Source organism: Gymnogyps californianus, chromosome 4, assembly GCF_018139145.2.
Source record: "Gymnogyps californianus isolate 813 chromosome 4, ASM1813914v2, whole genome shotgun sequence".
Classification (NCBI taxonomy): domain Eukaryota; kingdom Metazoa; phylum Chordata; class Aves; order Accipitriformes; family Cathartidae; genus Gymnogyps; species Gymnogyps californianus.
The window spans coordinates 36,039,011-36,066,903 of NC_059474.1; the positions used below are offsets into that span (position 1 = coordinate 36,039,011).

The 27,893-nt window shown below is 39.4% G+C and overlaps 1 protein-coding gene across 2 annotated transcripts; it reads right to left on the reverse strand.

The window, feature by feature from the left end:
* FAM149A (family with sequence similarity 149 member A) lies at window positions 1–27,572 on the reverse strand. 2 transcript variants are annotated; one of them, XM_050895898.1, is made up of 14 exons: window positions 27,556–27,572; window positions 16,160–16,270; window positions 14,846–14,978; window positions 13,224–13,366; window positions 10,223–10,348; window positions 9,890–10,066; window positions 7,899–8,089; window positions 6,328–6,482; window positions 4,500–4,603; window positions 4,042–4,269; window positions 3,601–3,721; window positions 2,665–2,805; window positions 2,199–2,277; window positions 1–1,370 (listed from the first exon to the last, which is right to left on the reverse strand). In XM_050895898.1, the coding sequence occupies exons 4-14, from the start codon at window positions 13,307–13,309 to the stop codon at window positions 1,297–1,299; spliced, it is 1,482 nt and encodes a 493-aa protein (XP_050751855.1). In that variant the 5' UTR covers window positions 13,310–13,366; window positions 14,846–14,978; window positions 16,160–16,270; window positions 27,556–27,572; the 3' UTR covers window positions 1–1,296. The 2 variants fall into 2 exon arrangements, with proteins under 2 accessions (XP_050751855.1, XP_050751854.1); XM_050895897.1 differs by lacking the exon at window positions 27,556–27,572 and adding an exon at window positions 17,363–17,384.
* Window positions 27,573–27,893: the final 321 nt, after the last annotated feature.

A 27,893-nucleotide genomic window follows, 5' to 3' on the forward strand; every position in this document is an offset into this window, starting at 1 on the left:
TAATTTAAAAATGCGTTCATTTACTCAAAAGAATGCAGTGCTTGATGACCATTTACAAAAACTAGAAATCTGATTAACAGTACAGATATAAAATATACATTACAAATGCTTTGCCTTGGATTACCAATCCTTGAACATTCATAAAAAGAAGTGATGAGAACTGGTATTAGCTCCCAAGTAGAAGAAACTGATTCTGCTCTTAACTGCACAATTTGGGCAAATAATTAAGTTTTTCTCCTCCTCCCTTTCCCCTTCAACAGCTCTTCAAACACATCTACTTAAACTGGCTGGCGCTCTGATGGAAGGAGGAACACCTGACTGTGAGTGCACACAGTACTAATAGCCAGGGACCTGATCGGGACTGGGATCTTTGGGCAGAATGCAATCCCAGTCTCCTCTTTGATCTTCCCATTTGGGTCTACACAAAGAGGTATGAAATAATGCTTTCATCAGTTAACTACTTATTTTCATGTTAAAAATTTGAAGGCTCAGTATTTCAAAATATGATTAATTTGTACAATAACAGGCAATATTTTATAAGAAATCTCAAGAAGTGGGAACGGTCTTACCGACTTGTCAGCATGCAGGTTCAATTGCTCAGCATCTACAACCATGTTTGGCCTGGCAGGGAAAACATTACTTGCTGTAAACAAGGTTTATCCCAGCAGTTCCCATAGTTACTGATGATTAGAACAGCCTAAGTAGAAGCAATGAATGAATTCCATCTCAAAAGAATTAAAGGAAGAAGAAAAAGTAGGGACAGACAATATTTACAGGAGAGCAACTGCAATAAGCAGGCAGACTGAAAAATGGAGAAATGTTAAAAGAGCAGTTAAAGAGGAGATACCACAAACTCCTGTTTAAAAGTATAAATTTTATATATGACTGATGTTTGGATAGACTAGAACATCTTTAACACTGACGAAACACGAAACAGTGGGAACAGGACTTCGTGGCCTAAACATAACTTACTTGCTTCGACAGGTAGAATAACAATTCCCTAAGGAAAGACAGAAAAAGGAGGAATGCCTGAGAAGAAAGTGCAGCAGCAGCAACATCTTGATGCTGCAAACAGAGCAGACACCTCAACCATTTATTTCATTTTGCTGTAATTTTTACTCTAACCTCTGGTCAGACAACTTTAAAAGAAGGCAATGCAGGCATCCTGAGGATTGCAAGGCTCAGCAGAAACCAACATACTGCACATGTTCTTTGTTACACAAGATACTAGTTGGCAAATTTAGCACTGCAGGCTTCCAGTCAGTGCAGGGGGTTTCTGTCTCTTGCTAAGCTGGGTTAAGAAGCAATCTGAAATCTCTTCCTTGAGGTTGGAGGATTTCTCTGAAAGGATCTGTAGTAATGCTGGGAGCCTAGAAAAGATAAAACATTGTTTGTTAATTGTGGTAGAATCTGAAAGACACTGACTGCAAGATTATGTACCAGTTACTTCCATCAGCCTGCTCAGATCAATGTTTGCTAACCTGCCCTTATTCTTACATCATCTTTTATATAATTATGCCAATCATATAATTATTTAAACTCAAGGAATTTCCAAACAAATAAAGGTTACGTACAAGCACTCAAATACCTCAGGAACTAGCTAGTCAGCTTTATTGTAACAATGGAACTAAATAAGCCACGTAGGGCTGCTCTCTTTTTCGGTGTTACAAATGGAAGACATAGTTGCAAATCAATATTGATTTTTTTATTTATTTGAGAGAGCTTTATACTTATGTTAAAAAAATGCACATTTTCAATTTTATTTTTCCCCACATAAAAAGTTTACTAATTTGGTGAATTTATATGGGGGCTAAAACAAAATTTATGTCATGAAACAGTTCAAACATGTATGTGTGTTGCTAGTCTAGCAGCTGCAAAACATCTAGCCTGTACACCACATACTCTTGCCATAATTGTAAATATGCTGAAATCTTTAAAAAAAAAAAATTAAGATGAGGGGGAATCCTTTTCCTTCCACGTCATAACAATGAAAAGAAGCTTTGCAGGATTCCTAACGGAGTTAGGGCTATCTCAGAGCAAGTGAGAAGAAACTTCAAAATCAAACTCAAAAGATCCTGCCAAGCACACCTGTTCTTCTTTTATGCCGAGATGGCTCTCCCTGAGCACTTCTCAACTGTACTATGGGTTAATAGGTTTTGTTGGCCTTTTGCCTTCCAAGTGATTCTTACTTTGCCTACCTATTAAAAATCTTTGACCTGTCCCTCTGTGGTGAGCAAAATCCATGGGAGTCAGTGATCTCTTCTGAGGTGTGTCTGTCTGTAAAAAGGAAAGACATATTATTCACTAGTATGGTATGCTTATCTACTGAAATGGTTTGATTACAGTTTTTACGATCTAGTCTAGCAGAATGAGTCCTACCAAGCTGCAAAGCTCCAAGCAGTACTAAAACTGCACACTTCTAGTGCGTAGACACCCTCAAAGGAACTGTTTGATGCATTAGACTTGAAAAAAATCACTTCCTCAAACACTAGTCCTGCTTTTCAAGGTCCCACACCTTCCCAAAGCCTTTTAACATCCTCCTCTCTACAGGTAGCAGGAATCCCTGTACATCAGAAATCAGGAGAGACCCAGTAAATGAGACCTTCTGTAGACCAACGGTGGGCATGAATGGAAGCTTCTTCACTTTTCCATGTCTCTACTTACATTGTGACATACCCTGAATGTATGAGTCGTGTTGGGCCTTGAAAATTGATCAATAATAACAGTTCTTTCTCTGAGTGGCTGTTGCTCTGTACTGCCAGGCACTGCACTTGACACTCTGCTACGAGCATATCGTCCTCGATGCTGAGAGAATTAAAAAGACCATTAAGAGAATGCAGCAACTGAATTGGTTAAAATCATAATTTTCCTGTCGCCATACAAAAAAGCCACAAGAGAAGGAGAAAAGAAAAACATGTTTTCACTAACCAAAAGCACCTACTTAAGGCAATTATAGGGTACTCATGTTTTTCACACAGATTTGAGACTATTTCCTAATATTAGACTATAATCCCCAAAGGCTTATATTAATTAAAATAATAATAATAAATAATAAGACTTTACATGTGTCTCAAAAATATTATTCAGAAGCAAAATAATATCAACATGCCAATTTACTTTCATTCTGGCAATTTATTACTTCTCTATCCTTCAAAAATAGGCCAGTGTCAATAAGATTTATCTTTTTTTTAAGTCAGTATCATTTTCTACTTCAGTCAGCATAATTTTCTACTTATAACCTAGCATTAGTGAATAAAACACTGAAAAGAGCTATTTAAATCCAGATGCATGTAAGTGCAAGGTTACTATCTGGTTGGTTGGTTTTCTCTTTTTTTTTTTTTTTTTTTTTTTTAAAACCAGATTTTTCTGTTGTCAGAGAAAAGTCTTTCCACCATGATCTGTTTGTGACCTGAGGTTTTAAACTGGCTTTTCTTGCATTCTAACAGTACCCCAATGTAACACACATTAGCATGTTAAGACCATGTATTGAATACGAACCAACACAAACTGTAAAATTGCTCATTTCAGCCAGTGACACAGAGCAATTTATTTCCAAATAGCTTGAAATTCTTCACCAGTACAAAAATGAACACAACTTACAGAGCTCTGTTGCAATCGAGGTACTGAAAGATATTGTTCAACAGCCTCCGAGTTTATTGGTGGTAACTTGTTCCAGGTTGTAGGTGCACGAGCAGAAGATAAACGATCCGAGCTGGAACCCCTACAGAATTTTAAGGGTTCCTCTTTTAGGAAAATTCATATTAAAGACTTCTTTCACTGTAGTAATATGAAATTATTAGGCAGCACATTTCTTTATAGAGTTCAGCTACAGAAAGTAACAGCACCTAATATAGCAACAAAAAAATAAAACAAATGCCTCTCCTCAAAAAACACGGTTCTGCTTGCTTTCTTTTTCTCTCTGAATTCCAGAATCAATAATAAATCTCAGGTTATTTCTCAAGTTTTTTTGCAAAATCCTTCACTGGTGATATTTCAGTAAAGTTCTGAGGAAAGCAAAGAAAAAAAAATGAAAAAACTCACAATTTAGTCCCCCTAAGGATTTCATCATTGTACATATTAGGAGCTTTTGAGGAGAGTTGGTCAGAAGTGAGAGAAGGTAACCTACAATGGCTTGGTAGCTTCCTAGAAGATGCCAGCAGTACCCGAGATGATGAGAGAACACTGTTATCAGCAATTCTCCCCAACCTAGCGTGCACTGAATTTGGAGCACTGGAGCCAATGCTATGCTGTTTGTCTTCTTGCTCATTCCTACGGAAAAAGGAAGGAGAATGAGATAGGGAATGAGGATGAAGGAAAAAAAAAAAGAAAAAAAAAGGATTTCTTAACAGAGTATCATTGCAACCTCTACAAGTCATTATCACATCAGTGATACACACAAAGGAGATGACTGCCTTCTTATTGCCTTTTTATAATTGCAAAACATCTTTTACATAATATGAATTATGCCACATTTTGAAAATGTCAATACCAACACCTACTGTATTTTTTCTACTGTGGCAACATGCCTCTGTTGGAGTGGTTTTGCTTGAACTGTCATCACACCATTCAAATCACTACAGAAGTTGCTGGAGAAACGGTGAACCTAGTAAGAGAAACAAGTATGCATTAACCTTTACTTTTTTTGAAGGAAGACCTCAAAAAGCACGTAGTTAGGAGTTATTTTACTTGTTTCTTAGAAAAGTTTCTGTTAAGATGGCTCAGTAGAATTCTCAGTAGTAGATGGGGCAAATACGTTGTTTTGCTTATTTTAAACAGATTCTTACAAACAGAACTTGGGTAATTTAGTTACTGAATTGCAACTCAATTTGCAATATAAGTTTCAGTTGAAGCCGGAGTTCAATTCTGTGAAGTTTCTGTTTTCCCTCATGTCGTGGTTTAACCCCAGCCGGCAGCTAAGCACCACGCAGCTGCTTGGTCACTTCCCCCCCACCCCTGGGATGGGGGAGAGAATCAGAAAAAACACCTCGTGAGTTGAGATAAAGACAGTTTAATAGGACAGAAAGGAAGGAAAAACAATGATAATAATAATATGACAATAGTAATACTAAAAGAATTAAACTATACAAAGCAAGTGGTGCACAATGCAATTGCTCACCACTCGTTGACCGATGCCCAGTTACTTCCCGAGCAGCGATCCACCCCTCCCAGCCAGCTCCCCCAGTTTATATACTGGGCATGACATCATATGGTATGGAATAGCTCTTTGGCCAGTTTGGGTCAGCTGTCCTGGCTGTGTCCCCTCCCAGCTTCTTGTGCCCCTCCAGCCTTCTTGCTGGCTGGGCATGAGAAGCTGAAAAATCCTTGACTTAGTATAAACGCTACTTAGCAACAACTAAAAACATCAGTGTGTTATCAACATTATTTTCCTACTAAATCCAAAACACAGCACTATACCAGCTACTAGGAAGAAAATTAACTCTGTCCTAGCTGAAACCAGGACACCTCAGCACAGTCCAGCCCAGGGGCACAGAGCCTGGGCATTATTATCTAAGTATTTTACTTCTTCTGGCTGCTGGGACCACTACAGCACCAAGCGCACCAACAGGGAGCACCAAGACTGCTGTGCTCTCTCTTCTGTGTTTCTTATCTCACTACCTAACAAGCATGGAAAAAGAGCAGATGGAAGAGAATGAAATCACCTGAACTGAATAGAGAGAGAGACAGGAAAAAAAACCCACAAACAGAAGCAGTGGCTGGAAAAGAAAAAAAAACGTGCAAAACAGGAGCCAGGGGACAGAAGGAGGCGGCAGCAAGCGGGAAAAAAAGGGCATTTTATCAATACAAACATGAGCTTCCACAAAGACAGGTAAGACCTAGTGCCAGCGCGCTGGTGGATGTACTGCAGAGTCCCCTTTTACAAGGGGCAAAGGAAATGAAAAGGAATGAGAGTCTGAAACTCACAGGGTTGCGAGTAAACCACTTCAAGTTGGAACTTCACATCCCTGCAGTCCAGGGAAGAGCCTGATTTGTTTTCTTAATTCTACCAAGAGGAAATGACTGGACCACAATTAAAGCAGAATTATTTTCTAAGGACAGAAAACTGTCTAACAGGTAGGTTTTTCTGTAAAACAACTTCAGCAATATCTTAGTGGTAAACGGCACCTTTAAGAGCCACCAAAGAACAAGTGATAGTAAACAAGAAATGTGCATTTAATGAACCTTCATTTTACATGAGATGACTCATTTTAAGTATACCTAATTGGTTTAAAAAAAGGAAAAAAAAAAAGAGCCTTTTCTAGCTTCAACCAGGACTCTGTCCAAGGTTAGCAGAAAAAAGAACACCGTTTGACAGAAAGTTATTTTTACCTGTGAGGAAACAAAATGAGACCCAAAAGATACACTTCGTGCTTCAGAGCCTCTGGAAAGAGGAACGCTCCCAGCATCTGCTGTAATACGAACGACTGGCAAATGTGGCAGTTTTGCTGTAACAGCTTTCAGTTTTTTCACCTGTTTGTCACACTCTGCACAACAGCAAAAAAAAAGTAGAGGGAATAAGAGGTATTTTTTTTATGTTTACCAGTCATCATTTGTTGGATTCAAACAATATTACACTTCACAGTAAATAAAGACTTTCATATAGTTTTAAGTTTCCATGATATTTAAAAATCTACCATAAATGATGTTTTTCTGAAAGCATTCCCATTTGTTTATGCTTTCTCTGACACTGACAAACAAGTTGGTCTATACAGGTAGTGTTGGAGGAGGGTGTTTAAGAAAATACTGCTAAGACTCTTAGAATGTTATTCAAAAATTCCCAAAGATTTTTTTTAAAGTAGAAAAAAAAATATATATATTTAAAAAAGTCTATCGATCCTATCCTTGTCTGACAGCAGCTACACACTGTTTCATTTTGGGTATATACTACCATCTTATTTCTATTATAAACCCAAATTCTTTTATATTCCTAGTTGAATGACTTTGGTTAGCTATCTATTTGTCATAAGTTTATACCTTTCATAAAGATAAAAGAGCACATCTATCATAAAACTGCTAAGCTATCCTCCCTAAACTATAATATTGAGCTAAACAATCCACCTCTGGTGTGAAAAGCCCTTTTATATTTCAGTAACACCTGAAATGTTAAGTTCTGATACTGCAAGTATTCGGAGAAATTTTGCCATTTCTTACTTTGTTGTAGACTTACACTTGAGGTTGAGCGTACCTTACATTTGAGGTAATTTCCAAAACCCACCCCCAGGTATTCTTCTGTTACTGTCGTAAAATACATTGAAAGAAGAACTGAAATTTCCCTCAGCCTCCAAAGACGACACATGCACACTAAATAGAATTTCACTTCTAGTTAATTTTCCTAGCTTTTGCTTTTCCTCACTACAGTCTGTTAGAATACGAAAACATAAAATACAATAAAATTACATGCATCACCATTTCTTCATCCTATATTAAACTCAAACTCCTGCACTGTCAGCAAGACTGTCTATCTCGCTTTAACAATCTGACTACCTAAAGGTTCTTTTTATTAACAAAGCTCAAACAATGAAGACTAGGATACTTTGATTCCTAGGTTCCAGATTCAGACCACGTTGTCAGTGATCCCCTGCTAACAGCATCAATTTGCATCCCGAGCCAGTGATTAAGATCTTTTTTTTTTAAAAACATGCTCTCCTGCAATGAAGTTCTTTCAGTCTTTTTTTTTTTTTTTTTTAAACACCTCTCATACAGAACTCCCTGAAAATTAGTAGGAATGTTTTTATTTTAGGTGCATGTGTGTGCACGCCTGTTGCAAGGCATTACATATCTTATACTGCTGTACTACCAACATGGTTATCTTGACCAGATTTCCCAAGCTTTATTTAAGGAGGGGGAATCACTTTTCTGAGTTAGATTCGGTAAATACCATATATGAAAATACCAAATACCTGTGATACTAGTTTCCCAATTTTTTTGAATCAGTTCCTCCAATATTCCAATTACATTGCTCCAGATACGATCAAATACTTCAGAAGCTACAGCATCTTTGATACAGGCATTGGGAGAAACAGGGGGAATGCCACGCTTACTCCTCTTCTCAGCAAGACGCATTTTCTTTTGTTCCCAACTCTCATCATCACTAATAAAGGAAGCAAATTCAAATGAATTCCCATAGGTTTTGACTTTTTTTTCACCCTCCTTCTAATACACCGAATGAATAGAAACATACATATGGAAGACAAGCCAGTCAGATGTAGATCACAAAAAAATTCAAATTCAAACGTACAGAATACCTATGGGAACAGAACCTATTGAATACATATAATGATTTCTTTTTCTTCTGCTTGCAGGCAAAAAACTATAAAATCCAGTCAGGGCATTACAACAGAAAGATCTGCAGCTCTTATATGTGGCGCTTAATCATTTGAGACTAAACCCTATGCTTTTTACCATAACATAAGAGAACTATTGTCTGTTGCATTTGGCAGGAGGACTATCACATAGAACATTTCCTTTTTATCACGTCTTGTGTACGTGCACGCATCTGCAACACGCCACCACTGATCAAAGACAAACAACTTTAAAGGATTTCTGCAGCCTGACAAGAATAGCGGAGCCCATAGCCTTGCACTCACCTCCTTCCCTTCCACTACTGTGTGGACAGTGACATTTTTAATTTTTTCCTTTTTTTCCCCCTCCCTCTCTCCCTAGGGAAGCACAACGTAGCAACATTTCCTAACTTGGTCTTCTAATACACCTCTCAGGAAGAAAGTTTTAACCTTTTTCTTTTTTTAATGCCATCCTCTTTCTTTCTAAGGAAATGCAAATTTTTTTGAGATTACACGGATGATCCCAAATTCATACTGGTTTCTACTATCTCTCTTTCTCTTCTCAGGCACTTCTTCCTCAAACTGGACTGCAAACTTCTTAACTATAACCGAGACTTGGCTGAATGGTCCAACTCACAAAATGACCAAGCTATTTTCATATCAGGCTTTTTAACGCCTAATGTTTTAGTTATGGAGAACAAGATATTTCAGAATTGAAGGAAACAAGAAACAACATATCAAGGAGGCACAAAGGAGAGAAACGCACCTTCAGTCAAGTCTCTCTCCCAAATTAAGTTTGCTTACTTAGCAAAACGAAGAGAGAAGAATCCCTTTCCAAAAAGGCAGCCACCCAGGCCCTCTCTTTCAAAAGCAGGACTGAAAGGGTCTCAGTCTGGTCCCTCAGTTTTTCAGAACAGCCATGTCTTTTTCCTGTAAGTGCATCAAGCTTTAGCACAAAAAGCTATGCTTTGTGCCCCACTAGTCCTGCTGAAGTTTCCCCCTCATAGAGGCCTTTTAGAAAACAGCACATTATGGTCTTTCATCCACCCAGTAGCCTAGTTGCTGGAACATTCAACTGGCTCACAGGAAATCCAGGTTGCACTGTCAAGAAGATGGTTGTGTGACTCCTGTCACTCACAAGAGTGCTCTAAATGCAGGTTGCATCCTGCACCTCTCCTCACAAAGCTGTTATATGCTGCACAGAAAGAATTTAAGATGCATTAGGGCAGACGATGAGAGCTTGTACAGTGTAATGACCCTAAACAACCTGGTGGTCAAGGCACTCACTTGGGGAGAAGGGATTCCTTCATTCTACTTCCTGTCTCAAAATTAAATATTCATTATATTGAATCTCCATGCACAAAACACCTCAAAACAACTAGTGGTTAAGACACATTCCTCTGACATGGAAGATATGAGTTTTGAACCACTAGAAAGACAACATACCTAATCTTCCACATGCCCAGTGAGTGCTCTGACCACTGTGCTACCAAACACAGGGACAGAAGGAACTGTATTTCACAGAAGAGAAACACAGTTTATGAACCCTGACTGGGTTCACTGATAATTTTTCATTATATTCTTCAAAAATACATATATGTGTTATTTACAGCTCCTTGTTGTCAAAGGCAAGATATTCTTCTATTTTTCCATCCACATCATAGATTTCTTCTTCCAGGAATGAATACATGGATGAGTCAGAAGCAGAAATCCTAGTGGAACTTGAATCTAGTGATTTATGTATTGGAGATGCTGTTGGGATCATTTTAGAGCCTGAAATGCAGAGCCTGAAAACATATCAACAAAGTGAGAATTAAATATTCAAAGAAAGACGAAAGTGCATATTTATTTATACTGAAATGTTTCAGTAATACAAAAGTAATATTTGTACGTATTTCTGAAGAGGGAAGACCAAAAAGAAAACTTAAAAAAAATTAACATACTCTTTTATATTACTAGTACATTCACGGAGGCCAAGTAAACACTTAGTATCCACACAGGTATCACTTCTGCTCTGAAAATGCTGAAAACCTTCATCCTTCGGCAATAGGAGCTGCCTTCCTAGAACCCTGAATAAAAAGGAGAAAGTGAGCAATATCTTAGATGGAAATCCACTCCATATGCAAACATCAAGAATACAAATACCTGCAAACAGTAGGCAATGCGAACGCACACCTTACATTTGCTTTGAAAAAGTAATTTATGGAGGGGCCAGGGTCTTGTGTAATATGTTAACATTGCCTAGTAGTTAAGTCATTAAAGTTAAGCTGATTTACACAAGATGAGATTCTAGCTTATAATTTTTAAGAGCAGTCAAACTTGTTAGATCGTTCTAAAGGCAGATAAAGTAAATACACTTCCTTTCTTATCAAAACTCCGTAAGAAATGTTTAAAAATGGATGCAGAAGACAAATAACATCTGCTATGACTTCACTTATCCAACTCCAGTATCCATCAATGTGAGCAGAAGTCCTAATCCAAAATGTTTACATGGATAGTTAAGGCTAGAATTAATGTTCAGAAAATGCACAAACTCCAACGTGCATAATGTACAGAGGCAGACAGAAAAGGTAAAAGCAACTCTATTTAAATGTACACAAAATTATAAAATAATTTCTGAACACAGTATAGGTAAGTAATAATCACTGCTCACTGAACTGTTTTTCACTAGAATTCTCAAGGGATCTCGAAATAATTTGCTGCTTGCACTACAGATGCAACTGGTAATGTTCAGACTCACCTGAACACATTTTCTTGAGATTACCTTTTACAGAACAGCACTTCATGCCACATGAAGCTCTAAGCAATAGCCTTTTTTACTTTTTATTTTGTAAGCCAAGAACAAAAAGCTTTCTCTTTAAATAGATCTGTTCTTTCTCTTTTTGATGACAGTTCTCAAGTACATTTATTCCCACATGCTGAGCTAAGTATTCATATATCGACATAGCTGTTTTACAAATCAAAAAAAAAAAAAAAAAAAAAGGACAGCTGTCCTGGTTTCAGCTGGGACAGAGTTAACTCTCTTCTTAGTAGCTGGTACAGTGCTGTGTTTTGGATTTAGTGTGAGAATAATGTTGACAGCAACAACTAAAACATCAGTGTGTTTAGTAGCACTTATCTTAAGCCAAGGACTTTTCAGTTTCCCATGCTCTGCCAGCAAGCAGGTGTGCAAGAAGCCGGGAGGGAGCATAGCCGGGGCAGCTGACCCGAACTAGCCAAAGGGGTATTCCCTACCATGGAACGTCATGCCCAGTATATAAACGGGGGGGAGTTGGCCAGGAGGGGCAGATCGCGCCTCGGGCATCGGTCAGCAGGTGGTGAGCTACTGCATTGTGCATCACTGGGGTTTTTTTCCCTCCCCCCCCCCCCTTTTTTTTGTTATATTCCTTTTCATTACTATTATTATTATATTTCATTATTATTGTTGTTAATATTATATTTTACTTTAGTTATTGAACTGTTCTTATCTCAACCCACAAGTTCTGCCTTCTTTCCCGATTCTCCTCCCCATCCCACTGGGGGCGGGACGGACGGGGAGTGAGGGAGCGGCTGCGTGGTGCTTGGCTGCTGACTGGGGTTAAACCACAACAACAGCCAGTGAGCAATTTGAAGCACAACTCTCAGAAATAAATCTAGCATCCCAGAAGCTATTCTTTTGAGTAACTAGTCAACACAAACTGAGTTTTAAGGTTTAAGCTTAATAATGAAAATAACTTTTTTTCTTCCTTTTTAAACCACAAGAGGTACCACATCCCTTAATACCAAATGACACAGAGCTCCCAGATTTCTTCAGTTCACTTTCAACCTCTCGGACTTGGTTGGTATCACCAGCATTAGATTTGAATCAGAAAATTGTAAGTACAGGGAATCACTTAAAAAATATTACACCTAGTGAAAATACTCTAAAAATATAGTGAAATGACTTAATATTTTGAATGAATTACACAGCACAAAAACCTGTCTCCATTTTATGCATGTTCTATTATTTTTTACAGTATCTAAACAAGGCAAAGCATGGCTTAATGCTAGTGAAAATTGCCTCAGATTTATTTAACAATTCTCTCTTGTTCCTGACAGAGTGTGACAAGCTTTGTTAGTTGATTTTAGTTTATATTTACTAGTAACAAGCCTCTGCAAATTATCTAAAAGCACTGAAAGCATACCACAGTTATTGACAGCATTCTTTTTAATGGTGTTAACAAACTATTGACTAGAAGATAGACACATGCAGGTCTATTTAGAATAGCTTAGTTACCACATCTCACAAAGAATGACATGCCATCATTTACGAACGCAGGACAGTACAACACAGTGCAACGCTGACTGCTGTCCCCTGTGTTATAAGAAGCAGGCATCAGGCTACCTAGACATTTTGCACATCTATGCAAAACAATTCTCATTAATCATATATGCATCCTCATATCTGTTCAACTAGTTACTACTAGGTTAATATCACACATTGTTTTACATTGATTTACATAGCCTAGAAAGACATTACAGCTGTGCAGTATATGTAAAGCATGTGGTCGCCTTCATTTTTCATGTCTTTTTAGAAGAATCAACAACAGAATTAACACTGAATTTCTTGGAATTTCACAGTATGTTTTCACTTACAGTAAAAACAAATATTTCTTTACAAGATGTATTCTTTATTTAGGAAAAAGTCATTATGAAAATGGTGCATTATTATTTTCTCATTACATCCTGCTAAAGTATCTTTGCCTGCAATCATTGTATTAAGCAAAATGAAGAGCATTAGCTGCTAGTGCACCACCACCCAGACTTACTGCGTAACTATGGCACAGCTCAGTCCCAGAGATCCAGATTTGAATGCAAAAGTGTTACTGATGCCATACATCAGGAGCAGTTCATATGAGTGTACCCCAAAAATTCAAATTAGAGTGATAACTGGTTAAAACTACCACCAGCAAGAAATTTCCTTACCTTAGATGAGGAAATTGTTCAACCCAGTCTGCACATTCTGCCTGCAGGCTCTGAGTTTGGGAGGTAACTTTTCCTTCAAACAGCATTTCATCAATCTCCCAAAATAACTGCTGCACTCTCTGTGTGTTCGCTTTATCAAATTCCTACATATTATAAAATTAATAATTGTTAGCAAATATGCATAGATACTCAAAAACCCACAATATTTGAAGAACAGGACAGCTTTGACCATTTGGCTGAGCATCTCAGAATGGATCTTCAGACTACCTGCTTTGGACACACAATTTATATACCACAGTGCAACAAAAAAAATCCCACGTAGCTCGCCTGAGCAAGGCAATTTAGCAAAAAGAAACTAGAAGCCTATGTTTCTACGAAGTTAATGGATAACAGACAGCTGCCTAGGATTAGCCAACAGAAAAGACCAGTTATAAGGTGTCTGGACTCCCAGCTCGCTCCCTGCTCCAACGTGAAGTGAAGCATGCACACTGCATCTCTGGGACCCACAGCACCAAAGCTCCCTACTCTTTTGAGCAGCGCTCTTCCTTTCTGAGTAAAACAGCTAAGAGGGCAAAGAAGGGGCACCTTCCTCCTGCATGACATACACTGACGGCTGTTTCCTAACCACCAGACTGAGAAATGGCCTTCCACACCTCTTCACTGAAGCTACAACTCAGTGCAACCAGAAACGGGTGAGCGCATGGGCATATGAAAGTAGCAGGGAAGAGCCTGACGTTATCCAGTGAGGTGGAAACGAGCACTTGGCTGAGGGTTCCTCGGCTGGGGCACTGTTCACAATGATATTTGGCCACTTACATTAGACACTTTGAAACACAGAAAAAAAATGATAATACTCAGGGCCCAAACCATATCTGTTCACTTCCAGCTGAGTGCCCCAACCACTTCAGGCTACAGAAGGGATCACACTGAAACGGAATGGGAAAATAACTCTCACCCAGGTGACTGTATGATCCAGGGTCAGGCTTTCTCCTGGAGGGCTGACAGCGACCGGTGGGGTCAGTACATTATGCAAAAGGTATGGCAGAACTACCACTGGCAGCCATGGACGGCTTTTTAAAACGAGTGGCAGTGACCACAATACTTTTGGATTTATTCAATGCTGCCGGCCTGCACCAGGCATGCCTCAGAGGTCAGCATCATCTACGAAACAGAACTGAGCTTAGGTAAGAGCTAAATATTTACTCAGACTGGGACATTTACACACATGCTCATGAATATACTTTATGAATCAAAACATTGAGAATAGTTCAGTTTAGACACTGCCTGCATTATGCAGCATTTGAAAACACGTATTTTACCATTCTCTTGGACTCAGAAACCTAAGCCTACCTTCTTTGGTAAAACAGGTTTGTTTTCCCCAAATTTCAATATTTCATATTTTTGTTCCATTTTTCTTTGTTACATATCAGCTGCACTGATATCAACTTGCAAACAGGAACTATTTTTTAAATATTCAATTAATATACTTACTCATTAGGCTATAATGAATGCAAGTAATTAACTTCTCCTACAGGACATGTGCTGCATGTCCATTTTCTGTAAAAATTAGTCTATTCTACAATATTTAGATAAAGTGTACTGTAAAAGTTTCTGCGACATACATCGTCCCTCCAGGAGTAAACTGAACTTCTTTCAGTAGACAAACCAGTAGTATAGCTGTTTATGCCAGACCAAGAATTATTCAACTCCGTGGGTGTTGTACAACCACTAGATGAAAGTGATGAAAGCGTTTCACTGTGAAAAGACGACAGATTAAAATGAAGAACACAATTGTTTTCTGTATAAACATTTTAAAAATAATACAACTGATCATATAAATAGACAGTGAAACATATTCCTGTTGGATGCAAGATTTTCAGGACGTACTGTTGCAGTGAAGAGTTGCAAATGTATGTTTTTAAGTAGAGCGCAATGAGTGCATGCTCCTATTTGTACCATTTACTGCCTTAAAGGCAATTCCTTCTACAGCATTACGCTTTGATATGTATGTTTATCATTGCAACTGTAAGGGCACTCTAGAATATATCCACACATATATACACCCCCCCCAAGCATTTCCACCTCTAACAATTATTTTGTTTTCTCTAAGTCTATTAGAAGCTATCACAAGAAAATTATGCAAAACTGAGCATAACATCTCTACAAATGTTTCAAATAGCATTGAGTCACATATCTGTACACAACGTCTTTTATGCTGTTAGACCTGGTGCACTTTAAATCTTGAGCTCTGGGATTCCAGCTCTCAGAAAGCTCTAGCTGGTCCCTGCCAGCTACCACCCACCCTGGGATGCAGTGAAAGCAAGGGCAGTCAGACATGCAGGCCAGGCAAATCCTAACCAGTGCCAATAGCAATGAAACATTCTTGAAAAGTTAACTGACCTGCAACGCTGGTAAGCATTATTTGTGTTTAACCATGAAGTCTGACTTCCCTTCCAGGCCTAATCGGTGCCCTTCACTATGCTTTAAAAATAGGCAAACCCATAACAGAAACCAGAAGTAAAGTTCAAACCTTCTCAACAACGGTTTAGATCAATTTATATCCTGCGTTATGTGTAATCTGTGCATTTCTATACATAGAAAGGAATTACTCAGCTGGCAGAAGTAGAAAACACAACAATATATTCTAAGCAACAAATAACATACAAAAGTAGTATGTAAATTACAGAAAGCAAAGATAAACACATTTTCTCAGTCCTGTAATGATAAACTGACATATATAGAAGCCTGAACACAGCATCTCAGCTGATTAAAGTGTTGTTTTGCCTGCAAATTCAAATAATCTCTAAATTTCTTACTTAGTTATCATCCATGAGAATCACTAGAAGCATGACTAGTGAAAATGAATACCAATCTTTAAATAACTATTTAAGCCAATAGTCTGTTAATGAAGTACTATTTCAGAAATGAATGCATACCAAGTATAATTGTCGATGGCTTCCTGCACATTTCTCTCAAAAACTGCTGGAAGATACTCCCCACTTTTTCCAGAAAGACACTGATTTGTGGAACCTCTGGATAGTCCCTTCCTATAAATACAGAAACGCATCATTCCATAATATTAAGTAAGGTTAACTCACACTTCCACTGGAGAAAAAAGAAGAAAGATGACAGCAACTCTCTTGAATTTTTCAATCCTATCCATCAACACAAACATTTGCTTGAAGCAAACTATTTTAAAATAGTTTTTATTTACCTTATTTACAGAAATATTTTTCAGAAAAATGTACATATAATTTGAGACTTATTTTACTCCACAGGCATTCTCCTTCAGTTTTGGACTTTAAAATTTGCACGAAGTGCACACAAACGCGGCAGCACCTCACTATTGCAGGAACAGAGCAAAGGCACAAACCAGTAATTGTCCACACAGTTTTTTAGCTATGTGTTTCTGTTCAATCATTAACATAGAGCCCATTTTCTCAGGCATCTCTCTGCATAAGAAAAAGTTACAGATATGCTGCCAAGCAAACAGTGGTCTTTACTAAAGCAATGAACTCTCAACTTGGCTGTTCTAAGTGAACCGAGATACTAGTACATCAGGAAACATGGGCACGTTCTCAATACATTTACAGGCCACAAAGCACCAGTTCCTCCAGTACCAAAGACTCCTTAATACTCTATTAAAAACCAAGCCACAAACTTTCTAATATTATGCCTTTCCAGCATAAGAGATGCTAGAACTTGCCTTTTTTGGTTCTCCAAATACCTGAACGCATGCTCAAACTTCAAAATCTCTTTAGAATATATTCGGATGTGTCAAATTTTCCTCAGAAACACTTTTAGAGCAACAGATTACTTCATCTGTGGAAGTTCCTATTTTCATCTCATAAAATCCTCAGGTCACAACCATGAATAGCAACATGATTGCATCAAAGTACATTTGTGAATGAGTAACTGTAAGGAAACAGCTGACAGTTTAAGAGTTTCCTTGATTTCTTTAGCCAAGAACTGTACATTCACCCTGCAACAGTTAGGATTGCTCTGCCTTCTTCCTATACTTTCTTGCCTTTACACAGATTACAAAGATGCATATGTCAAAATCTAACTCCCCACTCGAACGGACCACATCACACATGCTACTCCTTATGCCTTGGCTAATAAAGCCACCAAAAACCTACCACAAGTTTAAACTTCTCATCAGGGAAGACCCTGAATGGCAAATTCTTGGAGGCTGAGACAACAGCAGTGGAAAGCATCTCTATGCGCTTGCTCTAATCCTCCTCCCTCTTTCCTAGGCATCTGCTTTTGGCCACTGTCAGCACCAAGAGGCCCTATGAAAAGTGGCACAGTCCAGTCCAGTGAAAGCTTCATTTTGTCGTAACACCAAGATCTACCTCCCAGGCAATAATGGTGAGCTCACAGCTCATCTTCTACATGGAAAGCTGGTTCCCTCTGTTCATGTACGTCCCTCTCTGCCATTTCATTTGCCATTCTATTGCCCAGGCAATCTTGTAAGGTCTTTCTCAGTTTTCTTCATAGCTGACCCTTGTCCTTAGTATTTTTCCACAGCTTAATATCACCACCAAGCCTTCTCACTTCACTGGTCACCCCTTTACCTAGTCAACTAGTTTGAACTGCCCAGGAGAGATCCCTGTGAAACACCACTGGAGGAGGAAACCATTTACTGCTGCCCTCTGTTTCCTATTGCAGTGATTTGCCTGTGCAAGAACCCTTTCCTCTCGTATTCCAGCTGCTGCTTTTACTTAACAGACTTTCGGCAATCTGAACTGACTACACTGATTGGATCTCCTATATCTACAAGGCTTTCTGACTTTTCAAAGAACCGCAGGTGGGGGGGGGGGGGGGGGGGGGGGGGGGGGGGGGGGGGGAGGGTGGCTTTGAAGGAAACCTGAACCTACAAACACAAAAAAACGCAGAAATACCACCAATAAAGTTTCATGGACTTTCTCTGTGAAACAAAGCATACACATTATACCCAATGGCATAATACATGATGTGAGATGGAGCAAAAAAAAGTGTTTCTACCACATCATTCCACTGCATGCAGTGGTACTACTCCTCCTGACTCCTTGGACCACACGCCGTTAGAAGACAAGCCAGGAAACGATTGCAATAAAATAAAACGAAAGGAAAAACCCCTCCCAGCACATTCACAGCACACTTCCCCAGCGCTGGCAAGCGAACGCCAGGGACTGCAGCAGCCAGCTCCCGACTGCTCTCCAGCCCTAACCGAAGTCTCTGCAATTGCAGGCATGCAATGATGACGGTAAGGAATAACAACGTCGTCCCCCTACACCCGCGCCAGTGCTTCAGCCGACCCGGGAGGGTTACCAAGCCGGCCCCGGCCACCTCCCCGCGGCAGGCTGCAGCTCCCCGCAACCAGGCAAGAACCGGGGCGCAGCACCCGCCCCCCCCCCGCCGCCCACACTCACCCCACGACGAGCAGCCCCCGGCCGCTGCAGCAGCCGCCCGGCGGGCCGGCGCCCCGCGCCCTGCGCATGGGGGGCGCGGGGGGGGGCTCTCAGGCGGCCCCTCGCACCGCCCCCGGCCGCTCCAGGGCGGCGAGGAGGAGGAGGAGGCGGCGGCGGCGGCGGCCCGGCGGCGCCCGCCCCGCCTCGCCTCCCCCGCCCTGCCCTCGCCGCGCGGGCGGGCAGCACCGGCGTGGCTCAGCAGCGGGTGTCCCCCGCCACGCCCCGGGGGCAAGGGCTGCCCCCCCGGCCCCAGGACTCCCGACCCAAAAGGGCGCCGGCAAAATTAAGCCTCAGCCTGACCGGGAGGGGTGCGCATCTCCCCCACCTCTCGCCTCTGAACACGCAGCCAAAAAAGGCTCAGTTTAGGGTCTTTCTGCCCAGAGAGGATTTCCCTCACCTTTATAGATTATAAAAAAAGTCATGTGGTGCTGCACAATGGAATAAAGAATTTTCCTTGTTAATTAATTGAGTTCTCCTCCGAACTATCCCTGTGCAAATCATCAATCTCCTGGAGCACGGGTGACAGGGCAGAGCATAGGCTGTCAGCTGCAGATTTACACTAGACCATTCATCTCTAGCTCCAGTACATAAATTCCAGTGTCTACGTATTTTGCTGAAAGCCCCTCTCAGAGGAGGAAGTACATCTGCTTGTAAGCAAGAAGAAAATAAAAGTGTTCTTACTGGGAAAGAAGAAGAAAGAAAAAAATAAAAGTGTTCTTACTGGGAAAGAAGAAGAAAGGCAACATTAAAAATGCTGAAAATTAAGACTGAACAAGTATAGCGTATGAAACCTCTTGTTATAGGAAAACAAACAGCGGCATTCAAATGGTATTTAAAGTTTCATAACCAAACAAAATACTACTCGCTAAGAAAGGTGTATGGAAAATGACTATGCATTTTTCCTCTGACATTTAAAGAATACTCACCAAACATAGCTTTAAAAAAAAAAAGTTTCACATTCTTCTGATCCAGTAAAACATTAAGAAATATTTTACTTTTACGTGTGTTGTAACACCTTTCCTTGTCCTTAGCAATCATTCTTCTATAAGAGCAGGTTTGTCCGAAATCTCACACACACAGAGGAAAAAGCATAGTTCTTTGTCGAGCTACACATATCCAACAAGCAGCTGAAGATTGAGAATAGCAAGTTATGTCCAGGTTAAGAAAACACAATTTTAACTCTAAATCCCTGCACATATATATATGTGTTCGTGGAATGCAACTGTTACGAACAGGACACTGTAAATCCCTGAGAACGACAACTGTGCTTCCAAGAATATTCAGAACATGAATCAAATTATTTCTCTGAAACCTCCTGAAGTTTTTCTATATCTTATTTCAAACTACGTATCCTGAAACCCTGTTTTGAGCTAAGGGAACTGAATGCTGTAGTGCTATGCAGGCTCTAAAGGGATTTTGCTATCAATCTAGCTTTTGGTCACTTCTGTCCTAAAGACCTACCCACACATGTACATAAATACTCTTGAAGAGAGTATTTTACTACTTTTTCTCCTATTTTCTAATCTGCTAGAATAAATTAGAAGGAAGGCAACACACTGCCTAACAAAGGGCCAAGACCATACACCCCTACATAAAGTCCAACCAGGCAAGCTTTGCAGCAGAGATTTACATTATCAGTCCAGGGACAATGCGTATTTGCAGACTTCTCTTGTTCACATATGCAAGCAGCAGAGGATGGCAAGCAAAAATGCAGATACAAAGTTATCAGTCACTTATTTTTTTAATCCTTGTGTCGAGGGTAACGATTATGGATGTTACATAACTAATTATCCTACAGAATCACTACCACGAGGAAGACTGCCATCCATAGTAATTCTCTGTGCCCCAGCTGACTGCTGTGGTCACCTCAGCTTCCTCTCCCTTCAATATGCCTTACAACTTATATTTCCAAGCCTAAAAAAAAAAGCATTTCCGCAGTGGCAGAACTCCAGTTTTGTGTTACCTCCAGAAGCACAAAACGTTGAAGGCAGCACTGGCTGTTACTTCAGCTCAACAAAAGGTATCAGAAGGGGAACACATTAGCCCAAACATGGCAGTGGGATAGCCTTTTCCAGCTGAAAAAAAGTGAAAAGAAGCACATCCACAGTGCAGACAAATGAAAGAAAAAGAAGAATGAAACCCTGTGATCTTGTCCCTAAATCCCAAAAGCTTGTGGGACAGCCATTTCCAATAACAGTTTATCAATAAATAGGCACATAACATAACAATAAAGTGTGTTTAAACTGGTTCTACTGCATGTAATTGGTTTCCTTTAAAAGCAGCATTCATAGCTTCCTTTAAAATAACATTCATTGACTCAGAGTCAATGTGCAAAAATAATCCTACGCTAGGCTGAATTAACCTCAGTCAAACTGTTGGGCATGCTGTTTATTTCAGACTGCTCCAAGTCATTACATTTCCTTACAGGAGAGAAAATAATAGTCTCAAACAAAGCTGTGACAAAATAAAAGAAAATATAAGGCTGCTTGTGAGTTTGAATGATGTGAAAAAAGAATCTTGACTGAAATAGAGCAAAATAAGAACACAAAACAGGAAGAGAGAAGGCCTGAGCAAATGAAGCAGCACGTGCCTTCAGTTGAATTTTAAGATCTTTGTTTTGTATTTGTTTATTGTAAAGGGACATGGGGGGGATAGAGCCTTGTGAGCAGTAAAACAGTCTTAAATTTGGTCCATCTTACATTTATATATTCATTGCAAGAAACATTTGATTTCCCCCCCCTCTTTCCTGAAGCAACACACAAAATTTGTCTAGTTGCTTAGATCAAAAAGGGATAAATATAATAAGCCACCTAAGCACAGAAGTTTCACAGTTGCATTTAAAGGTCAAACTGTGCTACAGAATTGTTTATACCATCAACCTCAGAATGCAGTACAGAGGTAAGAGAGCTCTTTGGTCTACATTAAGAAGAGGAAGGCATCAGATACAAGGAAAAGTAGACTAAACAAGAAGAAAAAGTGAGTCTGTATGGACAAAAAGCTTAAATTAAAAGGAAAAAAAAAAAATATTAGAGCTTCAGGTTTCCTTTCCCATTACAAGTCAGGAAAAGTATATCCCATCACACATGAAGGGCTTGATATGAAGGCATAACAGCAATTTAAGAGAGAAGTTCCAGGCTTAGGAGAACACAAAGGCAAGAGAAATAATGAATATGGAAGGAGAAATGTTTTCAGATTAATTGGGGGAAGGGGGAAAGACGAGGATACAAAAGAGGAGACCTGACATAAGATGCACAAGCCATTACCTTGCATGGGATTTTAAAGACAAAGAGCTTGAAGGTGGTACGTGAGGTCAGAGTTCTGGAGGGAGATAGGACGTATCATGTCATCAGTAGCAGATTATTTTCACATCTAATTTGAAATGTAATTAAAGAGGATGAAAATCAGAAATACTAGATGGAAAGGTTTCCTCCAAAGTTGTGAAGAAAAGTTGAAATGGAAATAAACAACAGACTTTGAAAGCTCTCACTTTTCCTCTCCAGAAGAAGGTCCAGAAGCCCTGCAGCATGGCATCCTTCAAGTGTTGCGTGCAACTCACCTCATCTCTCCCCTCTCAAGAGAAGGGGATGTAAAACATCTCATGTTTTACGAAAGTTTACCTCATGTTTTACAGATTTTGGCCTTGGAACATATGTTTTAGCCTTGGGAGCTCCTTCCACCAACTCTGTGTACTCACACGCACATACAAAGCCTTTTATTTTGGTCACTCCTAGCTGTAATTGTTACCTAAGTAATGCAAGAATGTAAGAAATGTCCTACTGGATCAAAGTGATAGTGTGTTTACTCCAGTATTTTGTGTGACAGCAGCAACAGGACATACTGTTTATGGGAAGCACATAAATCTGGCCATCATCTATAGCATATTTCCTCCTCCTCCAGCAGTATCCACTATCGTGTGTTAACAGACGTTAAAAAAGTACATCCCTGCCCAGTCCTTTCACATCCATTTAGGACTTCTTGTCCAGCATTTTCTTGAACACCTTTCCATACCTGCTGATACTATTTGCCTCTACAACCTCCTGTTGTAACAAGTTCCAGAAGTTACTGCCCACTCTGTTAAAAAAAAAAAAAAAAAAAAAAAAAAGAAAATAGAGAAGTGTATCTTTTCCCCTAAATTGTTCAGACTAATCTACTGGTTTTCCATGCATGCCCTCTAGTTCTAGTATTGCAGCATCTCATGAGTAACAGGTTCTCATCCTGGTTGTCCATCACACTACATCCACAGTTCTGTAAGCATCACATCTGTAGCAACCACATCCTGAGCCTCCTCCTCTCAAAACTGGAGAGTCTGACTTCATAATCTCTCTTCTGAAGGCTGGTAGTTATTCTCCCTGCCAACACATCCCAGCTGCCTTTCTTGAGATGTGAAACCAGAACTGCACGCAGCACACAAGATGTAGTACACTGCGGTGAAATGGTCCTTTCCACTCTGTTCCTGATGAGGAACAAAATTTTATTGCTTTTTCTGGATACCACCGTTCACAAAGGCAATCATTCACAGAGCTGTCAAAGACACTGCCAAGATCTCATTCCTGAGTCGTAACTGCCAGTTTTGAGGTCAGCGTAATGTAAGGTAGGTTTTGATTATTATTCCCCTAAATACATTACTTTTGTTTATCCGTTCTTAAGCTCACCTCCCAGCTTTTTCTACATTTGCTCAGTGTAAAGACTGAGACCAAGAGTTAGATTTTGTGTAACCTTTTTGCTTTTTGGAAGGCTTGTTTGTCATTGCAATCACAAGAAATAGTCACTGGTCACCCCCCACACCCTACCACCAAATTATAAACAAACAAAAAAAAACCCCAAAAACGCACAATACCAACTGCATTTCTCTAAACCAAGCCCTTTCTTCCTCCCTTCCAACCAAGACAATGATAATTTTATGGATAACGAACTGAGGAGGAGTATATTATTATTATTACTACTACTACTTCCACCACTCTAATTTGGAACTGGAGGGTGTTATAAAAGGAGATGCCAAAAGGCATTCAACCAGAGGAGTTCAGAAAAGTCAAAGAACAGAGAAAAATACTAACTTTACTATCTATCATACATGCTTATGAGACCTCTCTAACAGATGGGTAAAAAGTCTATTTTGTAGCCACAGCCTCTGATAAAAATATTTATTACACATTGCTCCTTTGCCAACAATGTATAATATCCTAATCTCTAATAAAGCTGCTGCCTTGTTGTCTAAGAGAATTCATTTTCTCAGGTCTCCCATCTTCTTTACATGTTCTTTACTATTTTGGAAGCATGATTTATAACAAATGTAAATATACTAAATACATCATACTCTCATAACACGACATGCTTTATCTTATAACCTGACATTATTCATTTCATTCATATTCTCACTTTCTGCTGGTTGTTCCCTCACACACTTAGTTTGTAAAACCAAGAGATAACTATTATTTGTATGACAGATTTATAGAAAACTTTGATATGAGTGAGACTATTAAAAAAAAAAAATCAAAATTTAAGCTCTCTCTAGCATAAATGTATACATCTGTGGGAAGAAATTGATTTTGAAATCACACCATCCTTTCCTACACTGGTTTGGGACAATAACCATGGGAGCCTATTTCTTATTCTTCTTTGAAGTAATATAATGACCAGAAGATGTTACTCCACAAATCCAGCCTGCTTAAGTATTCCTCTGTAAAGGGTTAGTCCCAACACAGTGCCCACCTTTCAGGAGCATTTTCATGGAAGTCAACAGACCACTGCTGGTCACTATCTTGTTCACAGAGCAGAACATACAAACTTCATCACAAACAACACTGAGTTATCGTCACTGCACAAAAAAGCCCTTCCACATGTTCCCCAGCTAATGCTGCTCCATCTGCGGAACAAGGAAGAAACAGACATGACATGACTACTTTCTGCATCAATGATGAACAATATTCCAGGCATGCAATGCAGCATTGTAGTTGAGCATTTATACCACAGAAAGCACAAAGTTCATAGGAAATACACACATTCTTTTCCCTCTAAGTCAGGTAGTCATCTGTCAAACTTGACTGCAGTCAACCATGGTACACCCTCCCTGTATTGCTTGACAAAACAGATTTTTTTAAACAGACTCAGAGGACCTTTAAGAAGATAAGAGCCCTTTTACCCTCTTGTAACAACTTCAGTGACCACAAACTGCCAAGTATGACAGACAGTATTGAACATCGTCGGCAGCTCCTAGCGGAGGTGTATCTGAAGACTCTGCTGTAACAACAGTGCTCAGGGCTGAGCATACTTACATGTGGTTAATACAGCAACACCAAATTCTTCCTTCAGCAGTTTGGACCTTTTATGAGACAGATGCAGTGACGTTTACAGCTGTTGAAAGCAGTCAGTTTGGCTCAGCCTTTAATTACTTATTGCGGCAATACAAAGGAAATCAAGGTAGATGACAACAATGCCTGTTCCGGCTTACAATCCCTATTCCTCAGCTTTCTCAAAGTTAGGACAATTGTGGCATATCTTGAAAAGTCACCCCCAGAATAGTTTAGCTGAGGTAATCCCAGTAGGTGCACAGTAAAGGAAGCAGAATCATGAGAAATTTAATAAAATAATTTTCTGCAGAACGCTAGATGAAAGTTCTAAGACAGCTATAATGCCCGTTTGGCCTGTTTGCTTAGAAATGACATGGCTTAATGAGGAGAAGAAAAAAAAAGTCTGCCTTGGAAGGTGGTATAGCAAACATTTACCTTCTAAGCTTCTAGCAACACAACAACTTTATCATTATCATTACTGAACATGTCAGAGGCTTGACAGCTAGCAAAGATACACCGCAAAAAACGATAGCACGTCTTTGTTAATAAGTGTCACTGCAGACCCAGAGATGATTTTCATTTTGCTCTCGTATCTATTAATGAGCATTGTAAAAAGCATTTCAGTGCTTTCAGTCATCTTGGTCATCGTTGAATGAAGTATTGACTTTATCTGAAGCTTGAAAATACAAACCTTTATCAGAGTTTTTCTACTGTTAACATTTAATCCTACCACCCAACTGGGCCCTTCCTTTTTCAGAAACGGCACGTACTATCTTTGAAGCTATATATGGGTTATTGATGCTTTGATGATTAGACTACCCTGGGAGCATTCATACAGTTGAACTGTTAGTGAGTTTTCCGGTGATAATCTTTTTGATCTGACCAAATTAACATAATTTGCCACAATGTAAATTTTCTTCATATGTAGCTAAAAATCTTTTCCTAAATAATCATAGAAGCCACACTTGGCTCAAAAAGAAGATAGCTTTGGAATACTCTGCCTTCAGCTCCAGAGAGGAGGTAATCTTGAAAGACTTTGCCAAAGGAATATCGTCACTCATCAGTGCGACGCAGCTGATCAATATACATCCTCATTATCTCATGATAACACTGCAATGACTATGGTCTAGGTAGACAAATGGCCTCCAGGAAGACTATGATTTGATCTTATATCTCAGTTTTGGGGAACAATTGCACAATGGCTAGACAAAAAAAAAAAAAAGTCTTGGCCAGCAGTATGTTAAGAGAAGGGGCCACTGCAGCTCAGAACTCCTCTTTGCTTCCAGGTAGCAGCAGGTTCTCTCAGAACCTGAATCCCAGAGCACAGAGGTTCCTCGGTGCTTGCCCTCATCACCATCTGCAGCTTGTTAGTCCTCTGTGGCAGCCTTCTGCACACAGCGTTCGCTAGCTGCACTCAAAATCACACCTTTTACCCAAAAGCTGCTTCTCCTTAGGGTTAAGGTCTCCACTTGTTATTGCATCTGGAGTGAAGAAAAGTAAGAAATAAGTGAACGTAAATTTTTTTTAAACCACTGACAACACACAGAGCAGCACACATATAGTATCCTCCTGCGTCTTCAGGGCTACTGCTAAAGAGGTGGAATAAGGGAAAAGCAGGCCATAATTTTTAATACAATAATAATACGTGTACATACAACATGGCATCTTACGTGGATATTTGTACTACATACACTTAAGTGGAATGCCTATTATTAGGCATTTTCATATTGAATCCTGAAACAGATTTAAGGCTTTTGCAACCATTATGTGTGTTGAGTTCTGCTCCTATCTTTACAACACAGACTAACAACAAACTGTTCCAATTTTCAGGATAGGGTTATTTGTATATAGTCATTTTAGTCTTCTGCAAATTTTGAATGCATTTCAAAATTATAAAGCCTTTAAGATGGCATTAGCTTGCTGAGTATTATATATATTTTTAAATCTATTTCTAATCTTGGTTCACTGTGACAATGTAAACACAAGTATAATACTTGGTTCTAGGAAATATAAACAATTTCTGAGAGCAAGATATGCATGTTAAGTACCTCTTCTATTTATAGAAGTAAATCTGACTTTTTAATATAAATTATGAATTAACATTAAGAAAAACACTATCATCTTAATTAACTGCAATAATAAAGAATGCTAATTAGTGTCTTAGAGAAGGTGTTTTATTTCTTTGGATCTGATAGGAGGCATTTACCGCTGCAGGATCAAGTGTCTGTGAACAGACAGGGAGGGAGTAGCACCCTAACAAAACACTTGGAAGTGGCCCACAAGACTTTCCCTGTATATTCTTGTTACTGATGTACATTTGGAAGTTCAGTTAATACCTTTTTACAACAGATTTCTTTCATCAGCATAACATCAAAGAGATCAGAACATTTTTTTCCATTCTGTTCACTAATCTCTGAAGAAAATTGGACATACAATAAATCATTCAGAACAGGTGCAGAACTTCTTCTCTGAACACTGAATTTTCAAAAGCAAAAAAAAGTCTTTGAAATGTTGTATGGCAACAGCTCTACAGTACAGAGTGAACCAGTGTGAGGAGACCTTGGTCTGTATATGCTTAGGTATACTAAGTACCTTTCTCCTTCCTCTGGGACCACAGACACCCCTGGCTTGAGATGTCAAGATGTCACATCATGTCTCCAAAAGCTTCTGTAGCCCAACAGACTTGAGGACCTGAAAATTTTCCTCTATCCTTGCTATACGTGAATTCCATGGTGTTGGATTGGAAGAAAGGCACTACTGAAAAACAAAGAAACGACCCTTTATCCCACAACCTCAACCCCTTTCCTCCCGCCCCCCCCAAAAAAGAAAAAAAAAAAAAAAAGAGATTATAAACTATTTAAGGCTTGCTTTGCCTTTCATAAAAGAATACCTTTTATGTTGAAATTTCCAGATTTCACAAAGTTTAAAGA